Source organism: Melospiza melodia, chromosome 22 (assembly GCF_035770615.1).
Source record: "Melospiza melodia melodia isolate bMelMel2 chromosome 22, bMelMel2.pri, whole genome shotgun sequence".
NCBI classification, from domain to species: Eukaryota; Metazoa; Chordata; class Aves; order Passeriformes; family Passerellidae; genus Melospiza; species Melospiza melodia.
Genome location: NC_086215.1, coordinates 13,478,766 through 13,502,280, shown reverse-complemented (window position 1 = coordinate 13,502,280; position 23,515 = coordinate 13,478,766). Strand labels below are relative to the sequence as shown.

The window sequence follows — 23,515 nt, the reverse complement described above, 5'->3', positions numbered from 1 at the left end:
GACAATCCTCATTTCCACAGAATGACTGGCTGCTAAAGCACTTAACACAAACTATTTATTAGTTGCCAAAGCAACCAGTAAAACAAATGGCAAAACTAAATGTCAAACTCAGTGTTTACATGGAAAATGATGGTGTGGGGGTTTTTTATTATAAAATGCTGTAACTGCTGTAGAGATATCACTAATGTAGTATAGTTAGTTCAGAGGGTTACAAATGTGCAAACATCCCCAATCTTTCTTCCTTCTGTTTCTAGATTTTCAACTCCTATATATCACATACTCTACATCCAATAATTGCCCTCTTCTAATTACTTAAAATATATACTCTAAAAGTTTGTTATGAGCTAGCTCTCAAAGCTGAATGAACTTGGCAATATGGGCTGAATTTTACCTGAGTAACAAAGAAGAGATTATACCTGTTTCAGATTAATTATTCCACATTCCTTGTATGATGGTAACAGAAAACCTCTGGTCTAATTATTTTCCCCTCAAGAATTACACCAAGACCTACTTGGGGGGAAAAAACAAAAAGGAAAAAAAAAAGGGGGGGGGGGGGTAAGGGTCCATCCCTGACTACTGCATAACAAATGATAATAAATGCCCCAAAATAAGGGCTACCCACAGCAGAGGCCTGGCTGTTGCTAAAATTTAATGCCAGGTGTTAATTTTAATGAAGGGGTTCATTAAAAATCACAGAATTGTTATGACCAGTCTTTGAGTCACTTAGTATTAGATGAAATTTTCTGGATATGCTAATTATTTTACCATTATTTGAACTTTTTATATTTTTTTTCAAGATAGAGTAAATATTCTATATTTCAGAGAATGAGTGAACCACTTTGTATGTTCTGCTTAGCACTGCACCCTGAACTTTTCCAAATAACATGATGAGAAAGACTATGCATAACAGAACATTTCTCTACTGAGCTACATTTGGTGTGCAAATTCTGAGGAACTTCAGTTGCTTAGAAGGCTTACATTTACCATATATTGCATTAAATCTTTTCCTTTGTTCTGGGAAATTCCATTGAGTTATACCTTCCAAAACAACCTAACAGCCATACCATAAATGACAAGCACCTTTCAGCTAACACTGCAAGAACAGAGATGTCTTTTACAGCTAATTCAACTAGAAACTGTGAACAGTTAGCATACTATAAGCTCTCCAGCTACATTCTCTCTCTCTCTCTCAAACCACAGCAAGGCAGAATGAACATACTTAAGCTGCTGCCAAGGAAGTTGTGTGAATCACACGGTTCCCAAAAGCATTCAACTTAACTGCTTAAAGCTCTTTCTTAAATGATACTTGTGAGGGACAAGAATCTGCAGCATTATGGAAGACATTAAATCTTCCGGTGAAAGCATTATTCACAATTATATATGCATTTGGTAATTAAATGAGGCCCTTTTAGCCACTAATATACAAAACATAGCTTGTTGTGAGACAGTCACTTTAATCAGATGCCTGCCTCCTGTTTGAATTTACTGGAAAACTAGTTGGCAAAAGAAGTGGAAAATGGACACATGGTTTTTCCAGCACTTTGTAAACAGAAATGCTGCAGGACTTAACTGAAAAAAAGAAACCCACAATGTCTCTGGCTACAGTAAACTGTTAATATTTTTTTGAAAGAGAGAAAACTGGGTGGAAGATAAATTTGGAGTGCTGGCAAGTAAAATCAATTTCCATCATCAACACATGGAATTATATTTTAGAACACAAAGATGACACTATTCCCTGCACTTAATCCCATCATAGGCTTTGGAATTATTACCAATGATATTGAACTTTTTTTCTGTCTCTGGAAACACATGCTGATCTCTAAGAAGGCAGCATGTCACAGGCAAAACTCAACTAGACCTATTGCTATTAGTAATGCATTAACCTTTGTACTATCAAGGCAACTGAACTGATTACTGGCCTTATGGGCTAAGAACCTTCAACTTTAAATCACTGTTATCAAACTCCCACGCCTTAAACCATTAACTGAAACATTAAACTACTGCCCAAAGTATTTTGAGATCATCTATTATCATTGTAGCCTGCCACCTGCAAAGGACTTACTTATGGCATACAATGTCCAAAGTGAAATTAATTTCAAGGTATAATTTGAATCCAAATAAAATTGACAGCAATACCTGTAAATGTGCTATTTTTAATTCTCCATGTTCAAATATTGCATTACTAATATTTGAGTATTTTTGTTCAGAATTACTCAAAACTAACATATGGCAATACTCCTATTTATTAATGTTGTGAAATAAACAATAAATTAATGCCTTCATGATTAGTTAGATTTCAATTTTAATTCATGCTAACTTACTTAATAAACCTTCTCCTTTCAGTAAAATATATTTTCAGTAAAATGTACTCGATTCCATTTAGCAGCATTTTTCCAGTCACACAGGTGCAGCTCACTGAAAAATTCCTGTGGGTATTACAGAATGCCGATGGCATTCATTGTCTAATTGGCAGTAAGTGAGAACTCTCTAGCTGAGCAAGAAATAAATACAGTAGTCCACAAAAGGGTCAAGCTTTCGAAGGAAATACTAACAGAAGAATGGAGCAATAGGAATGACTCAGCACTTGGTTTCTAGTCATCACATTAATTTTCACTCTGAGTAAAACAACCTTAGAAGCACTTAAGGGCACTGCAGATTCAGAAGGGAAAATTCACCCTCTCCTAATACTACCAGATACTATAGGATCCCATATTCAATGAAGTAGGTACTGCTGAACATTGTCCCAATCAATTTTTGTGGACTCCAGCTGAGCTCACTGCAGTATCATGCTGTATTCCTTACCTAAATCAGACAAGTTCAAAATTCTTGTTTCCAACTTTGGAACTGTATTTTTAATTGCCTTCCATTAGAGTTCTAATAAGGTCTCAGCCCTTGATTAAGACTTACAGAGTACCGGCGATGATCACATGCCATGCTGCTAGGACTGAAATTATATTCCATAATCATACAAATGAAGTGTTAACATCAAAGTTCAAGAGTTGAGCATGCAGACGTGAGTACTACAAAGTAAAAGTCAGAGAACAAAAAGAGTTTATTTGTCTGCTTTATAAATGTAAGAAATATGTAATAAAATGAGAGGCAATGACTTTGTTTCAAGTCTCCAGTATGAAAAATCAAATCCTCACAAAAGCAAAAGAAAATGTGGCATGATGTGGTGGGTTGACTTTCATGGGCTGTCAGTACTGCCCAGCCTTCACAGGACAAGGTGAAAAAAATAAGATACGAAACCTTTGTAGGCTGAGATAAAGGCAAATTAATTTTTAAAAGCACTGTGCGCAGAAGAAGAAGAAATCACAAGAAAAATTTACCATCTAGTTCCCATCAGAGGGCAATAAGAAGCCACGGCCTAACCCAAGCATTGTGGCACGTGCTTAGGAAGATAAACACCTTAATAATAAATACCTCACTCCCCCCTTTCTCTTAGCTTTTATTGATGAGTGTGTCATATGGTATAGAATATCTCTTTTGGCAGCTTTAATCAGCTGTCCTGGCTATGTACCCTCCCAACCTCTTGACCATCCCCAGCCCACTGGCCTTTTTGGCAGGGTGTTGGGTTTGGAGAGATAGCCTTGATGCAGTGGGCACTGCTTAGCAGAAGCCTGGTAACTTATCAACACCTTTCCAGACACAGATACTGAGAACAACACTCTTATGGCTCCTGTGGGGAAGTTAACTTCCAAATGCATTTCTGTATGAAGAAAGTGTTCATTACGAACTACTTTTGAACTCATCTAATAAAAACCCAAAATATCCTGTGAACTATTCCTTTATGCAGCAATTAATAATACTGAGCATTAAGCAGGGAAAGGAAAAGCACCTTCCTAAAGAAACTGAAGACCAGGCCAAATGTTTATCTAACTCTGGCAATAGCAATCACAATACTAGGACCAACAAGAGGTTCCCTATAAACAACTGGTCATTTGACAGCAGCCAACATGAAGAGCTGGGATGCAGAGGAAAAACACATGGGCCTTTTCCTTATTTTATATTTAGCGTCTTCCTTTTTCTTTCTCTCATTTACTTTGCCTTTCATTGGTGAGAAGAAAAGACATTTTGAATGCCAATTAAATAAATGCATGTCAGCTGTGGTCTGGACTCCTTGGGGTTTTTACATTCACACATGGTTTTTTACATAATGAAACAGAAAATTGGCTATTCAGGTTCAAGAGATTAAAACAGAACAGCTTTTGAGTTACTAGCTCATATAGCAGGAAGTACATTTCACATAGCCTGATTTTAGTTTAGTCTGGTCACAGCAATAAACAGCAGATTAGCTTTTGTCAACTTATGGATAGTACTCCAGTTTTCCAGATGTTTCTAGAAGCTATTGTTGCTACAAATTTTTTGTCTTCCTGCTGTCCACAATGAAATTGTCTCAAATGTATGTGATCACAGAGAAACCTGAAGAAAGAATTTCCTGTGTTATTCACTGCACAGTTTTTGGTTTTTTTTTATTGCCAGAGGGCTCTTTTTTCTTCACTTATTAAATAATGATGAAAACACAAGCATTTGTAAAAAAATCCCATATTCTGACACCTGTTCCAGAACTAGCAAACACTCTGTGACATCCCTTAAACTGGAACTGCTTTCATACTAGTCAGCAATCTTTCTTGCTGACTCATGCTACTGATGAACCTTTGGGTTTTCCTATATACTTCAGTAGAAGATTTCTGTAATTAAAATTATTTCCTTACTCAAATTTTCAAATGATGTTTTATACCTGCAAGATCTTCTTTGGAGGAAACCAGTCGAGGAGAGCTGTTACCTGGCTCAATTCTTAAAGATAATCTGGAAAAACAAGTTTTTAGAGAAATTAACAAAAAAAAAAAAAATTCTCAATAAAAGTTGAAAGAAATTGAAAACGTAATTATTTTGGCAGTGCTAACTAGCATTTTACTGTCTTGGAAGTGTAGTTATTTATTCTGTGATGCAACCAAACAATTTTTTTTAAAAGTAAATCACTACCTGTAAGAACCAAGAAAGAAACTCTGAGGAAAGTCTATGAAAGCAGAAGGAAAAATCATTATTTAATCCTCCCTCTCAGTTCAAAAACATAAGTTCATCCAGTCTTTTGCCTTGGGAAAAAAAAACTCAAAAAGTTAGTAATTTGTATACAAACCTAACATTTTATTCCCTCTAAACATGAAAGCAAATTTCCTGTTACCATGTCGAAATGTGCACACAGAAATATCTATTTTGTTACTGTGAATTACAGAAAAGAAGCTTAATAGAGCAAAGTGACCAACACCTTATAGTAAAAGAAAGTGATTAGAAGAAAGTATTATATGCCACGCTGCCTCACTCCACGTGTTTTATTATGTACTCACTCTTGTGCTCTCAGCATTCCAACAAACCTCAATCTCCCAATGCACATCACTTCTGCCATTTCTCAAGTTTAGGCAGTCTTAACTAGACATTCATGGGTCCTTTGCTCTGTACCAGTCTGACAAAAAGGTATGAAGGACTACAATGTTAAGTAAACTTTAATGGACTAGGCATAAATCCAAAGAAAATAACTGCTATCATTGCCCAGCAGTGAACACACACGAAAGCTGGAAAGCTTCAGCACCTTGCTGTGCACCCCAAGGAAAGGCTTTCTGACTTCATTAAAAACATGCAAAGGGGTGGAGGGACAAACCTATGACAGCATTTCAAAATATCATGTATGGCTCAGCTATCACTTTCCTTACTACTCTTTATTGGGAATAGCTTTCAGTTCCTTCTCTACAATATTCCAACATTGTCAACTATGTTTTAGTGTGAAGTCAGGTAACAAAGCTACAGTCCTTTTCATGTTTTTGGATTTCTATTCTTCTAACAGTACTAGATTCTTTTAACTACCCAAAGTAATGTATTTCAAGTAGGTAATGAATCATTCCTTTCCAGACTACGTTTCTTTCTGTCCACTTGATTTCTGTGACCATGAATCAGTAACATAACTCTCCTAGAAAGTTACAATAATACAAGTCAGTGCAAGATTCAAATGTTGATCACATGGATGGAATGTGATCTTTTTCAGTATGGAAAAAAGACAAAAGAACTTAATGAAGTCCTTAATGAAGATTTAAGGCAAGTGCATTCTTACACCTTCTTTAGTGACAAAAGTGAGATCAACTTCCATGCAACTACTTGCACTATATTATTTCTCTCTCTTTCTGCCTAAAATTATTCTTGTGAGGAAGAAAAGAGGAACATAACAGAAGGAAGAAAAACCTTCATGTTTTTAACAAGGTTTTAGGAAGAGCTATGCTATGGTTACACCATTTAGAAAGCATGCGTGTTTTGTGCTGCACTTCTGTGTTGGAATTCACCAACAGAGCAACAAATGAGTCTCCAGTGCTATCAAATAAGATTACATCACTCTCCGCTGGTCATCTCCCCAGAATATGGGAAGCTAGATAATGTTGGTTATCTGTTTGGTTATGTTAAATGGCACTCTGAATCTTAGCCCTTTCTAAGTCTCTGACAGTTTGGACATTGACTTCCATGATGCCAGAATTCTGCAATATTTCCAGAAAAACTAGAATGCAATTTATCTGTTTTCAACTTATGAAAATACAGATGTATTAAAAGAAGAACAAACAAATGCATTTTGGTAAATATAAATAATTGTATTTTGGTAAATATAAAATACTCATGCTGACATGTTATATTTAAAATAAACTGTTGAGAAAAGGGAATATATTCGGACAACGAGATGTCATTCCTGAGTCACCTTCTCCTCTATTCCCCCTCTCCTCCACAAGGCTGGAAGTAATAAAAAACATTCTTTATTTCCAAGAAGAGATACTGACAGTCAGTACAGTTTCAATCAGTCCTGGCTTGTTTGCCACCACCTAAATTCAGTTTTGCAATTCCTCTGACACTCCATTTTCCATGGAGCAGCACAAGTTCCACACATGCACACACATGCTCCGTGTATCCCAAAGAGGACCCTGGAGCCAGAATCTGGTGTGGCCCCTGAGAGGCTTAGTGTGATACTTTCAATAGATCAGTGCATACTTTGAGACCTGATGTGCTTACCACCAACATGCATCATCCATATCCACAAACACCTAACGACACTCTCACAGCTGACTGCTCAATGTCAATCACTAGCATTACTTTAAATAAAAAACTACCTTGGTTCCAGCATGCCTAATAAACCACTCATAAGGCATAAAGACACTCTGTTTTGTGTTGGCCCCTGTGTAACATCAGAAATTAATCTCAGAAGTCACTATTCTGTGATATTCATCCAATATCACAGTAGTATTAAGATTTTTTTTTGTTTGTTTCAGGAATCCTTTTCAAAAAACAAATCTTTGTTTTACCATGGTAAGGAAGCCTAGTTTTAGTGCATGGTCTAAATGCTGACATACAAAATTTCAACATTCCAAAATTATACTGCAAGAGTTCAGCTAAGAGACACATCAGGATAAATCCTAGATATCAGCCTTAGAAACTGCCCACAAAAACTGAAACTTCAAAACTGAGGAGTTAGTATTAATAATCTAAGGTCAAACAAAAATTGAAAGTAAAATCTCTAGGAAAAAAATCAGCATAGAGATTTGCTGAATTAACAAATACCAATCTACCATCCGAAATTAAGACAAAGCTTCTACACGAACAAGTGCAGAAGAGTATGTGAAGGCTTTGTTCTTGGATTGTAGAAAGATGACTGAACAATTTTTGGTTTTTTTAAGCCTGATACTCAAAATATTTTCTGGAACATGTTAGGGCAGGTATGCTCTGGAAAGTAAGATGGATGGACCTCTCTTTCAACCTCGTTTTAAATAACACTGCTACTGGGCCATACAGCTCATTTTAGAGTAACCTTCCTAGCAAGCAGGAAAAGAGGAACCTAACATAATGCAGAAAATAAATTAGAGAGTCAGTCTTGAACATAGTTCTTTCTCATGGCAGTATGCTCTCCAGTACAGGATGAAACTATTGCTAGGACAGTACAGCCACTGTTACTCAATTCTTCTTGTATCAAGCAAGTAAATTAAGACAAAGAATAGTCTTTCACAGAAGTTTAGCTGCTCCATGAGGAGGCTGAACAAAACTTATTAATCTTTGTTGAAACAAGGATGATATTAGTTGCATCAAAGCACTCCAGTCTTCAAAGCTGTCCCTTAGGGCACTTCTGACCATTATTTGCATACCAAACAAGACGGGTCTGGCATATCTGAACACTCTGGGCTGCCTGTCTAGCATTTAAACAGTAGGTCCTATGACAGTAGGTCAAGCAACAGTAGGTTCCTGGGACCTTCTCCTGGAAGGATACTGTCCCCCAGTATCCCCCAATATTCTCCTGCTGCTGGAGAGGCTGCAGCCCAAGGCTAGGACAGGTGCACTCTTCACTGGGATGTGAAGTTGGATGACTTGGACCCAGAGAGTGGTAGGGAATGGTGCCACATCCAGTTGGGGCCAGTCCCTAATGGGGGTTCCCCACGGCTCAGTCTTGCACACAGTCCTATTTAATATCATTGTTGATGATCTGGACAAGAAGATTGAGTGCACTCTTGGTAAGATCAGTAAGCTGGGTGGGAGTGTTGATGTGCTGGGGGGTAGGAATGCTCTGCAGAAGGATCTGGACAGGCTGGATTCATGGGCTGAGATCAGTGATGTGAGGTTCAACAAGACAAAGTCCTGGTTCCTGCAATTCAGTTACAACAACCCCATGCATTGCTACAGGATGGGAAAGAGTGGCTGGAGAGTGGTCCAGGAGAAAGGCACCTAGGGGTGCTGGTCAGCAACAGATGAGCATAAGCTTGGGTATGCCCAGGTGGGCAAGAAGGCCAGTGGCATCTTGGCCTCTATCAAAAGTACTGCGGCCAGCAGGACTAGGGAAGTGATTCTCCCTCTGTACTGGTGAGGCCAAAACTAGAATCCTGGATTCAGCTCCGGGAGCCTTACCACAGGAAAGACATTGAGGTACTGGAGCATGACCACAGAAGGGCAACAAAGCTGGGAAAGGACCCAAAAGATAAGGCAATTCTCTGCAATTCTCTGACTGGAGGGTATAGCCAGCTGGGGAGCAACCAGCAACAGGCCTAGGGGGAACAATCACAACCTGTGCCAGGGGAGGTTCAGGTTGGACATCAGGGAGAATTTTGTCACACAGGGGGTTGTCAGGCATTGGGAAAGGGCTGACCAGGGAGGTAGTGAAATCATCATCCCTGGAGCTGTTCAAGAAACAACTGGATGTGGCACTCAGTTTACCTCGTCTAGTTGACAAGGTGGTGATCGGTCAAAGGTTGAACTTGATGATCTTGGAGGTCTTTTCCAACCTTAGTGATTCCATGCTTCTATGATTCTATTTTTGCGTCCTGTGGAAGAGGCAGTCAAGCCACAATTACAGCTACTGAACCATATGGCCACTGGATCACTATGAATCTCAGACTAACAATGAAGGTTTTTTTCCACCCCGCCTTTCACCACAACTCTTGGTGGAAAAGATCCAGGGAATACAGCTGCCTGGGAGGCTTATTGAAGACGAACTGCAACCAAGGTTCACTGCTTCAAGTACTGATTTAAGTACTACTACTCACTTTAAGTACTAAGCATCTGCCATTTAATACTTGCTCCCATAGGACTGGAACTAACACGGTACAGCTAGGACTTCTATAGCACCAGCATTGCTAGGAGTCAGTATAGCCTTTTAACTGCCAATCAATTTCTCTTGAATGTTTTCCCACAGCATCTTGCCTTATCTGAACTTAAATTTGAACTGATTTTTCTGTAAGTCATCTTATTACTCTATTGCCTAATATGCTCTGAAGAACCAAGTTATAGGCATAGGTAGCAGCCTGATGATCCTGTCCTGTCCCGACAGATAATACTGAAAGACAAATAACAGTCTTCAAAATGGTTTCACTCAAGAAACAACTGTGAGAATACAAGGCCTGACCTAACAATGCCAAAAGGTCAGAAAAAAAAACTTTATAGGAATGGCTGCAAGGTATGTCTGGTTAGGAGAGGATAAGGCATTGTGCCACAATACTACATACTGCTAAAACTGAGCAGCTTCTGCAGAAAAGAGTACATGGGCTGACCAAGAAAGATCTGTTATTTTTAGGATATGACATCATTGTCAGGGGTTTTCTGGAGCATTCCTACTTGCTGACAAGCACAAACCTAAAGGAAGCAATTGGACTGGCACAAAAAAAATTGTAGAGAAAAGCTTTGTTTATATAAAGTGGCTGCCATATTTTCCTTGCCAGTGTAATTGAGGTTTTCATTTGGCAAAACACATGTTGAGATTCTGCCAATATGTTTTAGGACAACTATCTAAGTGTCTCTTCCTGACAGCCTGGTACTGAGATAGTTCTGTTCTTCATGCCAAAGGTGACACACATTTTTCTGCAGAGAGCCCTAATGCTGTCCCTGGCTCAAAAAGTGCAGTCACTGCAAAGAAAAAGACAGAAGAGATTCTTACCCACTCTAAAAGCTTAGTACTCTCTGCATTTTTAAAGCTTACAGTTTCTTCTGGCATGGGACCAGAAAATGCTATGAAACTAAAGGGAAACTGACTAAGAGGAAAATGTGAAATCAAATACTTAAAACAAAATCCAAAAACTTCTTACCTAGTGTAAAATGGAAGAGGAATGAGAGCTTTCTTTAAGGGTAGATGTGATGTGTTTTGATGAATTAATTAAATTAATTTTATTAATTAGTTATATTTAATTAGTTATATTAATTAATTAGTTTTATTCTGATGCAACAAACATGGTAGAGAAAGATCAAAGTTTTCCAATGTATATAAGCTGTAGCAACATTCCTGTGGTAAGAATCAAATCTTTCCCTCTTTTTAATACCTTTTGCGACTTTACTCCAGTTTTTCCTTGCCACAGTGAAGCCTGGAAAGAAAACCACTAAACTTGATTGTATTAATCTCACAAATAACTAAATTTTAAAAATTAAGGATTACATGATCTTTAAGATATATCAAATGTCTTCAAGCATTATTAGCAAGCTTGCTACTAAAGTTACATTAATACTCAAATTTAAAATAGAATTACTTCTAGTTTTTACAAATATTATATTATGGTGTCATATGTTTATGGAAAACACTTGTTTAATTCATTTTTTTGGAAATAGTACAGTTCATGAAAGATATTGTATACATGGGGTTAACACTGATGCATCATCAGGAAACTCCATCTAAAAATCAAATTTAACAATATGAACAGTTTCTTTAATCCAATCCAGGGGTTGTAAAGCCTCTAATAACTACAGTTCTTCACCTTTGCCAACGACTGCTTAGTTTAATTTTTCTCTGTCTTCACAACTTGAATGAAGCACAGAAGCTTGTGCAAAATTAGTAAAGAAAGACCATTTGTTAAATTTCAACACTGAGGTTTAAATCTCAGACTACCCTTAATAAAAGTCTTGGACCTCCTGACCTTTTCAAAGACTCTGTGCACTGCTCATGGTCAGTGTGCATCTCTTGCACAATGTGTCTGTGAGTGAAACATATACAATGTCATGGGACTGAGTAAAGGAATTTACACATTCCTTTGCACCACCATTTACTTAAACCCTCAGGCATGCAAGCATGGATGGCCAGAACTGCATACAATGCTCCATGTAAGCTCTCACCAGCTTCTTCTGAAGCAGTATAAACAACTCTATTTTTTCATAGAAACACTATATTTGATAGAGAGTAGGGATGAATTAGTCAAGTGCTGTACCTCACCTGTGACAGCTATCTACTGATCAACATCTATAAACTAGTGTTAGAATAATTATATAACATTCCAGGGTTTTTGGCACTATTATTTTAGCCATCAGATTGTTTCTTTGTGGTATCCAAACCACGTTCTATTTCAATGAACCCTTCCATCACTGTCTTATTAGCATATGGTCTAAGTACACATAAATTCTGAGACAAAATTCTTAACTGAAGTATTTAACAAAACTGGTAACAAGACCGGTTTTAAGGAAGTTCATTACCACCCTACTCTCTAAAACATATGCTAAAATATTTTATACTAGCATTGTGTGACTGAACATATGTTTGCTTTGAATACTTCAAATTCTGCTTAAATAGTTACTTTATTTGTCAACAGCTAATTGTATAGCATTGCATCTAGCTTGGTTGAGCTATTTAAAACCTCAGTTCCTTAGCCTATAACAACTTTCTAGTTCTCTCCGAATTACTGGCCAGGGATTATCACTTTTAACTAGAGCATGTTCACATATTGACCAATGAGCTCTCTGGCATCTGCTTCAAACCTCTGTGTGGGTTAACTCTTCTCTGAGTCCTTTGTAAACATTGTTTTAATATGCTTAAACCCCCAAAACTTAGTATTAACTTACTAAAAACAGTAACTTGACATTGGTAGATGTCCTCAATGTATTATTCATAATACTGTAGAGTCAATGCTGGACATCTTGGAGATAACTTTAGTATTACTGAACAAAATTCCCAGAACACAATCATCAATTAATAGAATAAAGACTAGATTTTCATCTACTCTAAACTGTTACTTTGCACTAGTACATTTCACTTTGTAAATTTGCTTATAGTCATAAAGAAAGACAGTAATTCTGGATTTTACTTAGCAGAAACATCTTAAAACATCTTCAGCCAAGGGCTTTTTGCTCAGTTCTTAATAAAACTAATGACTAAGTAATCTTTCTGTTACATTTCTCAATGCCTGAAGAAAAGAACAGTACTTACTTGTAATTGTCATCTTCTACAAACTTCTGAAGTTCCTCAATGTAACGGACAGACTTCAAATACTTCTGCACATGGGGAAGTGTTGTGAGATAATCTGTGGGATGTTCAAACAAACAAAAACCATTAACATTTATGTAATTCAGAATTATAATTTTTTCAGGTGATTTCTTTTTCTGGATCTTATGATACCTTCATGGAAACAGAATTTGAACCTCCCTAAAAAGTAAATTGGGCAGAACTAATACTTTGACCCTAAAAAGGTGTTTAAGACTTGACTGAGCAAAAGTGATGCTCTCAGTTGTTAAGGAAAATACAGATGCATTTCATCATCATGAAAGCTGGTGGATTTCATTAGATGCTATCTCGCTGGTGGAAAAAAATTTTCTGCTGCAAAACTGCTTGAATTTTTTGTTCATTGTTCTGGGGAAAATCAAAGCCTTTAGCCATAGGTATTAGTGGTTCTCATATGTCCATGAACTGAGGAGAATGAAAGACAGTTCAGAATGACAGAAAAACCACTTGACACATGGCGCATGGACAGGAACATGCCTTGTAGTACATAACTAAAGTTTTGCGGTCTTGTAAAGGTAACTGTTTTAAAGGCATCCATTATGGCAGAATATTGTTTCAAGGCCGTATTTTAATTTTAATCTTAATTTTAACAAAGGACTCAAAGGTAATGCAAAGCACTGCAGCAAGCTACCAAAATTGTAAAAAGGAAAGGGTCAATGAAATAAGGAGGTTTCTTTGTCATCCAAAATTTTCAGAGACAATATGAAACTCACAATAAGAAAATGGTACCTGAATGATCTAGCTGTTCAGAATCATACGTAATTATGCCTAGTTCTTACCTTTAAATACTTTGAAATACCGAAGTTGACAAAAAAGGGCTGGATACTTAAGCATACACAGTTAACATCTCACCTTGTTCTTTCACAATCTAACAATCCTTTTTCTTTAAGCTCTCCAAAACTTCAGCTTTTAAATTTTCTGAATTTTATTGTTTAGCTGCACTCAAAGCTGTTCAGCTTGTTTCAAGTTTAACCAATGAAAAGTCGTGCTAAGTCACCAAGAGTACACTGAGTATTCACTAAGACACCAAAACCAGCACATTTATTGATATACAGCTTCACTAGCAGGCTAGAACTGCAGAAATTATTTTTAGAGTAAAATTCTGCTAACAAAAAGAAACAACCCCTCCTTTTCCTGACTTCATCCAGTAGCAACACACACGCAAAAGCTTAGCACATTGAACAACCAAGTGTAGACTGAAATATTTGTATTTCATTTTGTAACTATATCACCAGGATGCTAACAACAAAATGATAACCAAATGAACACATTCCACACTCTAGACATCGTATCTACTGCAAAGTAAAGGGAAGATATTAAGATAATCTCTCTGATTGCCCCTGGTGGAAACAGTATATAAGCCAAAGGCAATAGCTGCACTTGAAAGTATGTCATTTGTACCCCACATGTAACAGTAAACTCTACACAACCTCTGTATAGATCTTACAATTTTGAATACATGCTTATCTGCCCAATTTGCTGGTAAGACTGAAGCTACACAGAAGTGGAAGCTACATCACTTACTAGTGTTCAACTCTACCAACATTAGCCTCTTGCGTTCCCTCAGAATCTGCTTCCACAATTTCGCGCTAAAGAAATTTTAGTTAAGGCTTGATAGGCACAACAACATTTACCAACCATAGTTGCAGGATACTTGCAGATCAGCTATTATTCGGAGAATATTGTTCATTTGATTGGATCTTTGTTCATTCTCCATTATGCTGTCTGAAGCAGGATATGCAGAATCTATGTAGATTAAATCCAAGAGATAAATTCCTGAAACAAACAAATCAATCAACCAATTGATCTAGTGTTTCAAACAGAAACAGTTGCATAATTTTTAATGAACATAGCTGTTTACCCCCCCTGTGCTCTGGGCCCATTAAACAAAGGAGATCTTGGGATTTGCATTTTGAAAATTTCCATAATTACTGCTTGAGTTCCATGACACCCCTTAAAAAGAAAAGTTTTTCTGCACTTGGGCTACTGCCTACTATGAGCAATTTGCAGGACCATAAAAAGGACACTAAGAAAAGAATGAGAGCTGCCCCAGGCAGTGGTGCTGACAGTGGGGGGACACAGTGCTGCTGGCTCCCATGACCAGAGACCAGTGCAATACCTCCTTTGTCTGCCACCAGTGGGGAAGAGCTCCATTAACTTTTCTGCCCTGAGACTTAGGAATACTTTATGGAAATCCTTTGCAAGTCTTTTTCTCACTCAAGCTGAGCTCGCCACACATCTGTTTCCTCAGATCTCTACCATCTTGACCGGTACGTTGCTCATTGGATCACACTGTGTTAGGTCCAGCATTAGCCAGGTTGCAATATCTAATTTCTTTAGGTTTTTACCTTATTCATTCATGCATTCTGAAAAAGCCTTACACTGCTTAGGGAGGAATGAATGAAGAAATCACATGACCTGTTATTGAAAACTGAAGAGACAGACAAAGAGGCGACAACAAGCCAGAACAAATTCAGTTTGTTATGAACTGTTTAATGCTTTGCCTGGAAAGCATAAGGCCATAACTGTCTCTCAAGTGCGCAGCAATCTGTGAATTTGGACTATGAAAGAACCATATATGCCCATTAGACCCACTGACATGATAAATAGGAGAGTGCTCCAGAGACTAAAGGTAATTTAATAATCCCACCAAAACCAAAAGGGACATTTAGACCTTGTAAATGAGTGGAAGAGAGCTGGATTAACAACTGAACAACATACAAACCATGGGAATTTCCAGTCATGCTGGAGGTTAAACAAAGAAAAAGATCCTTAGAAATCAGGTCAAGTTTTATAGTCTAGTTTAACTTTCTGCAATGACACAGATAATTTTCATCCCATATTAAAAATCCTCTCTTGATGAAATATATCTCGTTTTTTATATATTTATTTATATAGCTGTATAATTATTTTGTATGTTTTATATATAATCATATTTATATATTTTTATATATCTCATAAATATAAGTACAGTTTATAAACCAGAGGTTCATATGACTCTGACTACCTTAACAGTTTTATCTTAACAGTAACCTGCAGTATTTATTGCTTTCTCCCAAAAAGTATCTTCTAAAAACCGTTCTCAACTTATCTTCATTTTTCTCTCTACACATTTCTACCTCTAGAAAGACAGAATGATGCATAATCAAAAGTTATTAATGCTTTGAATTATTGTTTTATTTGCTTCCTTTTCTTAAAACAAAACAAAACAAAAACCCCTCTGTTTTTGTAATTTATATTAGCAGTTGGTAGTTTTAGACCTACTGATAAAGTATGCCAATGTCATTCTACTTCTCAGCTAGAGTAATTCTTCAAGCCAAAGGATGAGTTTAAAGGAAGAGGGAGTAATTGGGGTTTGCTTTCCTAGATAAAAAAATACATACAAAAAGCAGAGAGGCAAAAAGGAAAAAAGTATGACTTTATGTGATTAGAAGACAATTTTATACAAGTTTGTCAAGGGCAGCAATACCTACTCTTTGTTTGTCCTTTTCCACTCTTGTGAAGATAAGCTATTAATCATACCAGTTTATTTTATCTCATACTAAATTTCACTTATCATACCAGAGAAATATAAAGAGCACTTTTGAGCTGCTTTGTTTCCACGTCTCAGTCTTACTTAGCGTTAAAAGAGGGAAAACCAAACCCAATTATTATTTTCACCTTTTCTGAACTTTATCTGAACAAGGGTTTCAACCACACTGGGAACTGCTTTGGCCATCATCCCACACACTCGAGAGACCCTAACACCTCCACAAGGCCAGCACAGACCAGGCACCTTATACCTCAGAATGAGGGAAGAACTCCAATTTCCCTAATATTAGAGTGGCTCTGTAGCAGTTTAGCATTGAGCAAATCCTGAGTCCCCAAGGTTTTGCAATGACCTAGAGGTCATACCTAGACTGAGGTTCCATACAGCAGCTCTTCACAGTCCTCTCCTGTCAAGTGGCACATCAAAATGTAGTTAGAGTTATGACTGTAAAGTTTCTATTTGCTCATAGCCTCTCCACTGCAACATGCCTTATGGCAGCCTGGGTCAAGGCCACTTTCCAGCTATTTTGAGGAAGTCTGTAGCCTCTCATTGATATTAAAGATATAAACACATTTCCACTCTGCAGTAGTGGTTGTAAGCATTTTTCTCAGGACAAAGAATTTATTTTCCAGGACAACATACAGATGAGGACCAACAAGGAATACAAGCACCAAAAAGGATGGAAGGTGTTAGCCTAGGCCCTGCAAATTCCAAATAAAAGTGTAAGGAAATGGGCTTTTGGTAGGTAGTGGGGTGCAGGAAGAAAAAACCCAAACTGACAGATGTCAAAAAAATTAAACTGATTGTAATATGCTAGAATATAAAAGAACACATTTTTTGTAATTACACACCAAGCCACCCCTTTCCCATATTGCTCCTCTCCCTCTCTTCCTTTAAAGCAAGAAGGATAATCAAGTTTTATGATTTTTTTTTTAATCTTGGCAATGATATTTAAAACTCTTCTATATATCTGATGCAATCGTGGGCATAGATAAGAATCAGTTCATTTTGCACAGAGGAATGACAAAATTATTCCCTTCAGCAAAAGACTTCAAGACCCGCTTCTCAAAGGAAAGCCTCAGGGCTGCCCCATGCCAAAGCAAACACACAGCACTAACTTTTCAAACTTTGGCTCACATTTGTGCTACTGTGCACTGAAAAAAGCTAGGATGTGAGGCCACCAGGATATTTTCCAGAGGGTGAGCTCATGGGCAGCTTCTTCCACAGGCAAGTATCATTTTCCAGTGATACTCACTTTCCTCCATTATCACCAGAACTAATTTTGCAGCTGGATATTGTATGCAGACAACAGCGTACATTAGTTTATGGTCCTATGGAAGTAACAACACATGCTAAGGAAAGCAAAGCCAAATAATCCAGGACTACATTTATGAATGAAAATCACTTTGTGTAACGGGGACAAATTATTTTTAAGCTGGTAAAAGAAAACCAAACCTGAGATACCAAGCTTTCAAACTTCTACTGGAGAGTTCAAACAAAGAAGTAATATTAGTAACAGTTTAAAGACAGGAAAACATTAATATGGCAAAAAAGTGAACTTCAAATGTAGCAATCAATGCCACATCTTGAGTCCTCCACCCACCAGACAACAATTTCCAAGGCTAGATTTTATTGAAAAAATATTTATGGAGAACTGCAGTGTTCAGCAGGATGCAAACCTAAGTCTATATACTTATGTCTTGATTTACAGTTAAGCTTCTCCTATTATTTTCTTTATTCAATATTCAAAGCTTCTGAGAAAGTAGCACTGGGACAGATAATAAATAAGCATACTTTGGAGTTGATGGGTACTAATAAAGAGGTCTTCAGAAAAATACTCCCAAGCCCTCAAAAAACAAATGGTTATTCAGCTTCACTTAGTTCTGAAGAACCTGAACTGGAGCATGTAAGCTTTAAAATGTTCATGAACAACTACAGCACGCAACTTGTCCCTCATTAAGAAAGACGGACATAACATGCTATGAAAGACAAAACACTTTCAGTCAAGTAAATAACGTACAAATTTATACTAATGAGAAAAGCTGGGCAGGTATTACTTTAAATAGCAGTAACAGAAACAAAGAGGAATCTGGTTTTTTTTGGCATTTTCCTCCAAGTTAGAAAGCCTGGGTTCAAGCTTTCTGCTATGCCACAGATTTCTTTTACCTGAGCAGCAACATTTATTCCTAACAATTCAGAATTTGGGGGGTTTATGACAATTTGCAGGCATGAGGTGTAATCCAAAACTTGCAGCACCTAAAATTGTTTCACAAATATACACTGTTGCAAAACCAATCATAAAAAACATCTGCACAGATAAAGACTGAAAACTTGCATCATGATCAACTGCGTCTTTTTTACTTTTTAATTTTTTAAACTTTTTTTATAATGACTATAAAACTATACTGAAAAATAGTACGGCTAACAAACAAAAAATTAGGTGGTTAAACCACCCCACTACTGCATATTTGATATATACTTTCATGCATAGTGGTCTGTTAAGGGTCTGTGCAATTCTGCAAATGCAAGTAAGCTAGGAAACAGTTGATGTATGATATTTTTGTCAGTCAGACATTCCCTACTTTGCAACAAAAAATAATTAGCTGATAGAGAAGTATTTCACACAAGCCTGGGGACTTCAATTTATCATTCTTAGGTAACATTTTGATCATGTACTATAATAAATATCACAGTTATTTGGTAAATTGTACTGTTACTGTGAACAAACACATGGTGTAAAAGGAGGTAAAAAAAACCCTTAAATGTTTTAATGAACAGTTTAGTTCCCTATTTACAATCATGTACACTTCTAAATATTCACAGCCCCTGAATGCACATATGCTGCTGTGTAACACAGATGTCTGGGCATAGAGCATTCCTTCAGCACAGGAAGCAGAGTCTGCAAGACATGCAGTAACTGGCACACATAAAGTAAGAGAATCTGTGGAAAGTAATTATTTTCCATTTTTGCTCCTCACAAATTGAATAATGACACTGGTTTGACAGGAGGACCAGAAGAGACAAGGATATATTTCCAATTTGTAGTCAAGTATATTTATGAAAGCATTTTCCTACATACAGTAGCGTGGTTGTATCACACTAAACAAAGCAGAGGACAGAGGGACAGTAACTTATCAATTAACTATGTGGTAGAAAGTCCAAACTACTACAGTCAGCAGTTTGTAAAACCAAAGACACCATTGTTAGGAGATTAGCTCATAGGCTAAAAAGCCAACTGTTTTGTGGTATTGCTGGTTTCAAGAAGACTGGATATTTTCCAAGGATTAAGGACTGGAAAATTTTTCTACAAAACCAAATGTATATACTGGTTAACCTTGGTAGGATTGGAATACTCTAAAAAAACCTGAAGACAAACCTTTGCTAAGGCAACATCATATAATTTGTAACATACAGAAATGTATTCATCATAAAATGTCTGAAGAGAGACTTCACACATTTATGACATGGTCCCATGGACAGCCGTCAAGGTGATTACAGGTTTGGAAAGCTTGCCATATGAAAAAAGGCTAAAGGAATTGAATTTGTTCAGCTTAGAGAAGTGAAGAGGCAGGAAGGGAACCTAACTGCTCTTCCAGTACACAAGAGCAGTCACGGGAAAGATGGAAATACTCTCTCCAGAGTGACAGCAACAGGTCAAGAAGTGATGGGGGAGCATTCTATCTGCATATAAGCAAATTTCTTCTCTGTGAATACACTTAAATATTGAAATAGGTTTCCCAGAGGAGGACAGCAATTTCCCTTGCTGGAAATACTCAAGATATGGCTTGACTGGACACTGGGTAACCTAATTTATGGCCCTGCTTTCCACAGAAGGTAGATAAGATAATCTCCAGGGATCTCTTCAAGCCACAACTCTACTGTTCTATGACAAGCTTGAAAAATGTGCTGGCCTATACCTGCATATCTATTATTGAAGGGGAATTTGGAGTACAGCAGTTTTATGGACTAATTTGCTGCAGCAGGAAGGCTCTGCACATACAAGCAGACAATGGACCCTAATTTTAACTGTGAATAAAGTGAGTACTTCAAGCAATCTCTTTTATCATGTGATATAAGCAAAATTTACCTTATAAAAGTGTAGAGCTAGAGAGGGCACCTTATTTTGGTTCATTATGTCTCAGCAACAACAACTAACAAAATTAAAATTTGATGTTGATTCCACAGTCTTTCCTGAGTAATCTCACCCTATTCAACCCCAGGAATTAATCATCCCACATTTGTCACCACAGCAATGAAGCCTAATATAGAAAATCAGATCAATAAGTGCAGCAAAACCCAAGGAACTTTCAAACTAAAATACCAGTTTGTGAAAGAAAATGTTACCAGGAACTCAACTGGAATTACATTCAAGAAGCTGTACCGTGAATCATCTCTGACTGGTGCAGATCATTTTGTTATCCACTGAAACAGGCTAAATAATTCTGAAACTGTCTGGACCTTTCTACCAAAGTTTTCCCCCTAAACAAATAAGATTTTCTCCAGAATACTGTCAATTTTTTTTTCATTTTCCCCCAAAGCCCAGCTATTTCCTAATACATTTTCCATGAATTAGGAAAAATACATTACAGAAGATTAAATGCTTTAAGAGTGATGCATTTTAACCTTTTTAAACACATGCTATCCAATGTCAGAAAGCAGAAAATACTTCAAAAAAGACTATAGGAAAAAGGCAAAGTTACAATAGCTGTTTTCCAGATGTTGCTTCCTGTCAGCAGCAAGTGGTGGTTAGAGACTTCCTGAGACAGATCTTACATAAACACTTTCAGGTTTAAGTCTGGGTGGTAATTTTTCTTTACAATGTTTTTTCTCTGGATCCATCAATTTTTTCTTTTCCCTGCTATTCCTACAAAAGCACTTTTCCTTTTTTAACTTTTGAGATTGAAAGATCTTGTGGCAAATGAATCTGGCAACTTAACTGCACCCTGTCTGGAAAAACAATCTGTTTAATTTCTCAAAGTTTACCTTTTTAAGATTGGCACATTCTTATCTCTTTCTGCTTACCTTGAATTTCTGATCACTCAGATGACTCAAAGTTAATTTCTATGGCCAGATGTTTCATAGTATTTTCAATCATTCTCAAAGCCAAGTCTTTCAAACCACTCCTTGCCAACTGCATTACCCTGCTGAAGACAACTGTCAGACTTCACAGCCAGAAATAACTGGATGTTAGTACCTTTCTGCTAGTAGGGTGTTTTATTCTCTAATCACAGACTTTAATACAAGCTGATTGCTGAGATTCGGAGGATGAAGGAGAAATCAACTATGAAATCTTTTGCAAAACACATCATTCAGCGTAAAGCTTCTTAAAAAAAAACAGTGAACTGCACTTCACAGCATTACAAATCCAAGGAAAAGGTATGCCCATTTGGTCCAAGCAGAATGCCCACACAAAGGCAAATCCTGTTTTTTCTCTTCAGTCCTTCCCAAGGAGCAAACACCTGTTGTTATACAAACAATTCAGCTATGCTACAAACACCTGGCACATCCAAATAAAAGCTCCCTGTCATCTATCAAGTCGGCACAACTTCTCTTTTTCCCTGTAGACAAAACTGCAACAGGTTGAAGAAATAAGCTTTGTCATATGCTATTTAGAACAAGCCATACACAAAAGCTTACAGGTTATTTAGACAGCTTTTAAGAGACTAAAAAGCACTCAGTACTTAATCAGGCTGATCTGTGTAAAAATATGCTTCTTGTTCAGCAAAGAGGACAGTCACAGAAACAGAGTTTGGCTAATTTTGATTTTTCAAATATTTTATTTATAACATAATTACCTGTAAGAGAACGCTTAATGACTAAAAATCCACCACAAGAAAAGTCTCTAGGCTCCTTCACTGAGTAAAAATTTTAGGCATTTAACTGCATTTATTTAAGTGCCCTAAAATCAATGGACCTAAACTATACGTTAAAGAGCTTAAAAGTGGTTATGGATACTTTATAAATATGAGCCTAAATCAACAACCTCATCCTCAGGAAATAGTTTTTTTCAAGAACCTTGGTGCTGTGGGGCATACCTTCAAATTAGAAACCTGCATTTTCCTATAAAAGCAAAGAATCTAAAACTGTCCATTTTAAAATGAAAACTAAATACTCCACCCAAGTAGTAATCTAGCTAGAGAATCACCTATCTAGCTCTACAAGCAACTTAGGAACTGGAGAAACTGATCAGGAAACGACGACAGGAAACAACCACTCTAATATCCTGACAAACATTCATGGCAACCCACTCCCTTTGCTCTTCCTGCTGCCACTTCCCTCCCTTGAGCAGCGCTCTCCTAGGCTGAAAAAGCACCTTGGGAAGGAAGGAGTGTGAATCATACTCACGTTGAAAGAAAGTTTAACGGGAATATTGCTAAATCGGTCAAAAATTAACAGAATTATCACTTTCTGATTCTATTAAGCCAGCTTTTTCAGTATAAAACTGGAATAAAATCGGAAAAGCTTTGGACTGCTTTAATCCCAAGCGTCCAGACTATGCTCCTAACTAGCACTGAAATGGCACTCCAGTCAGTGATCCTCCCTCTTCAGAAAGGAATAAGCTTCTGAGTTAAAATAGAAAATAATTAACATAACAATAGTAAGTTGAAGGAATCACAGGCCATACAGGGAAGGTACAAAAAACTTAGAAAGCCTAAGGCATATTGAATTGATAGTGTAATATAGTTTAGACGTGAGGGTTTTTCTGACATTCACTTTTACGATGGAAATAATCTGTCATTATAGAAACAACTACTTGTTCATGTTTTAACTTGAACAGAACTGGTTTTAATACAGTGTCTTTAAACCTCTCTATTTGTCCTCTGGTTAACTCAAGTGCCCTCATATTGGTTTCCTCCAATTCTACAAAACCCAAATATCTTCAAAACTGACTGACACATTGCAAACAAGCCCGTTATTACAATGCACCCCATTAGTACAATACAGCTTTCTTATGATGCCAATGATATACAGTGACTGAAACAACCATTTGGTTTCCTAAACTGTAATAAAAAAAGCCATTTTTATGTTGTAAAGTTTCACTTTTAATTTGCTAATTTCTTTGTAGGATCCCCAACAAGTTATAAAGGCAGATTTTAAATTCATTCATTCATTTGACAAACCTTTTTTTAAACCCACAGCTAATAGCTAATAACCAAAAACGTTCTACACGCAGAGTTTTATAATAGCAAATTTTTAGAGGTTTTAGGAAAATTGCAGGAATT

General features: G+C 37.0%; 1 protein-coding gene across 1 annotated transcript in view; it reads right to left on the bottom strand.

The window, feature by feature from the left end:
* RALGPS1 (Ral GEF with PH domain and SH3 binding motif 1) overlaps positions 1–23,515 on the bottom strand; it is a 75,065-nt gene that overhangs the window by 16,036 nt on the left and 35,514 nt on the right. Inside the window, exons 11-13 of the mRNA XM_063174344.1 lie at positions 14,402–14,539; positions 12,692–12,785; positions 4,742–4,809 (exon numbers count right to left, since the gene is read on the bottom strand). Coding sequence (XP_063030414.1) covers positions 4,742–4,809; positions 12,692–12,785; positions 14,402–14,539 — 300 coding nt within the window. The remainder of the gene's footprint in view (positions 1–4,741; positions 4,810–12,691; positions 12,786–14,401; positions 14,540–23,515) is intronic.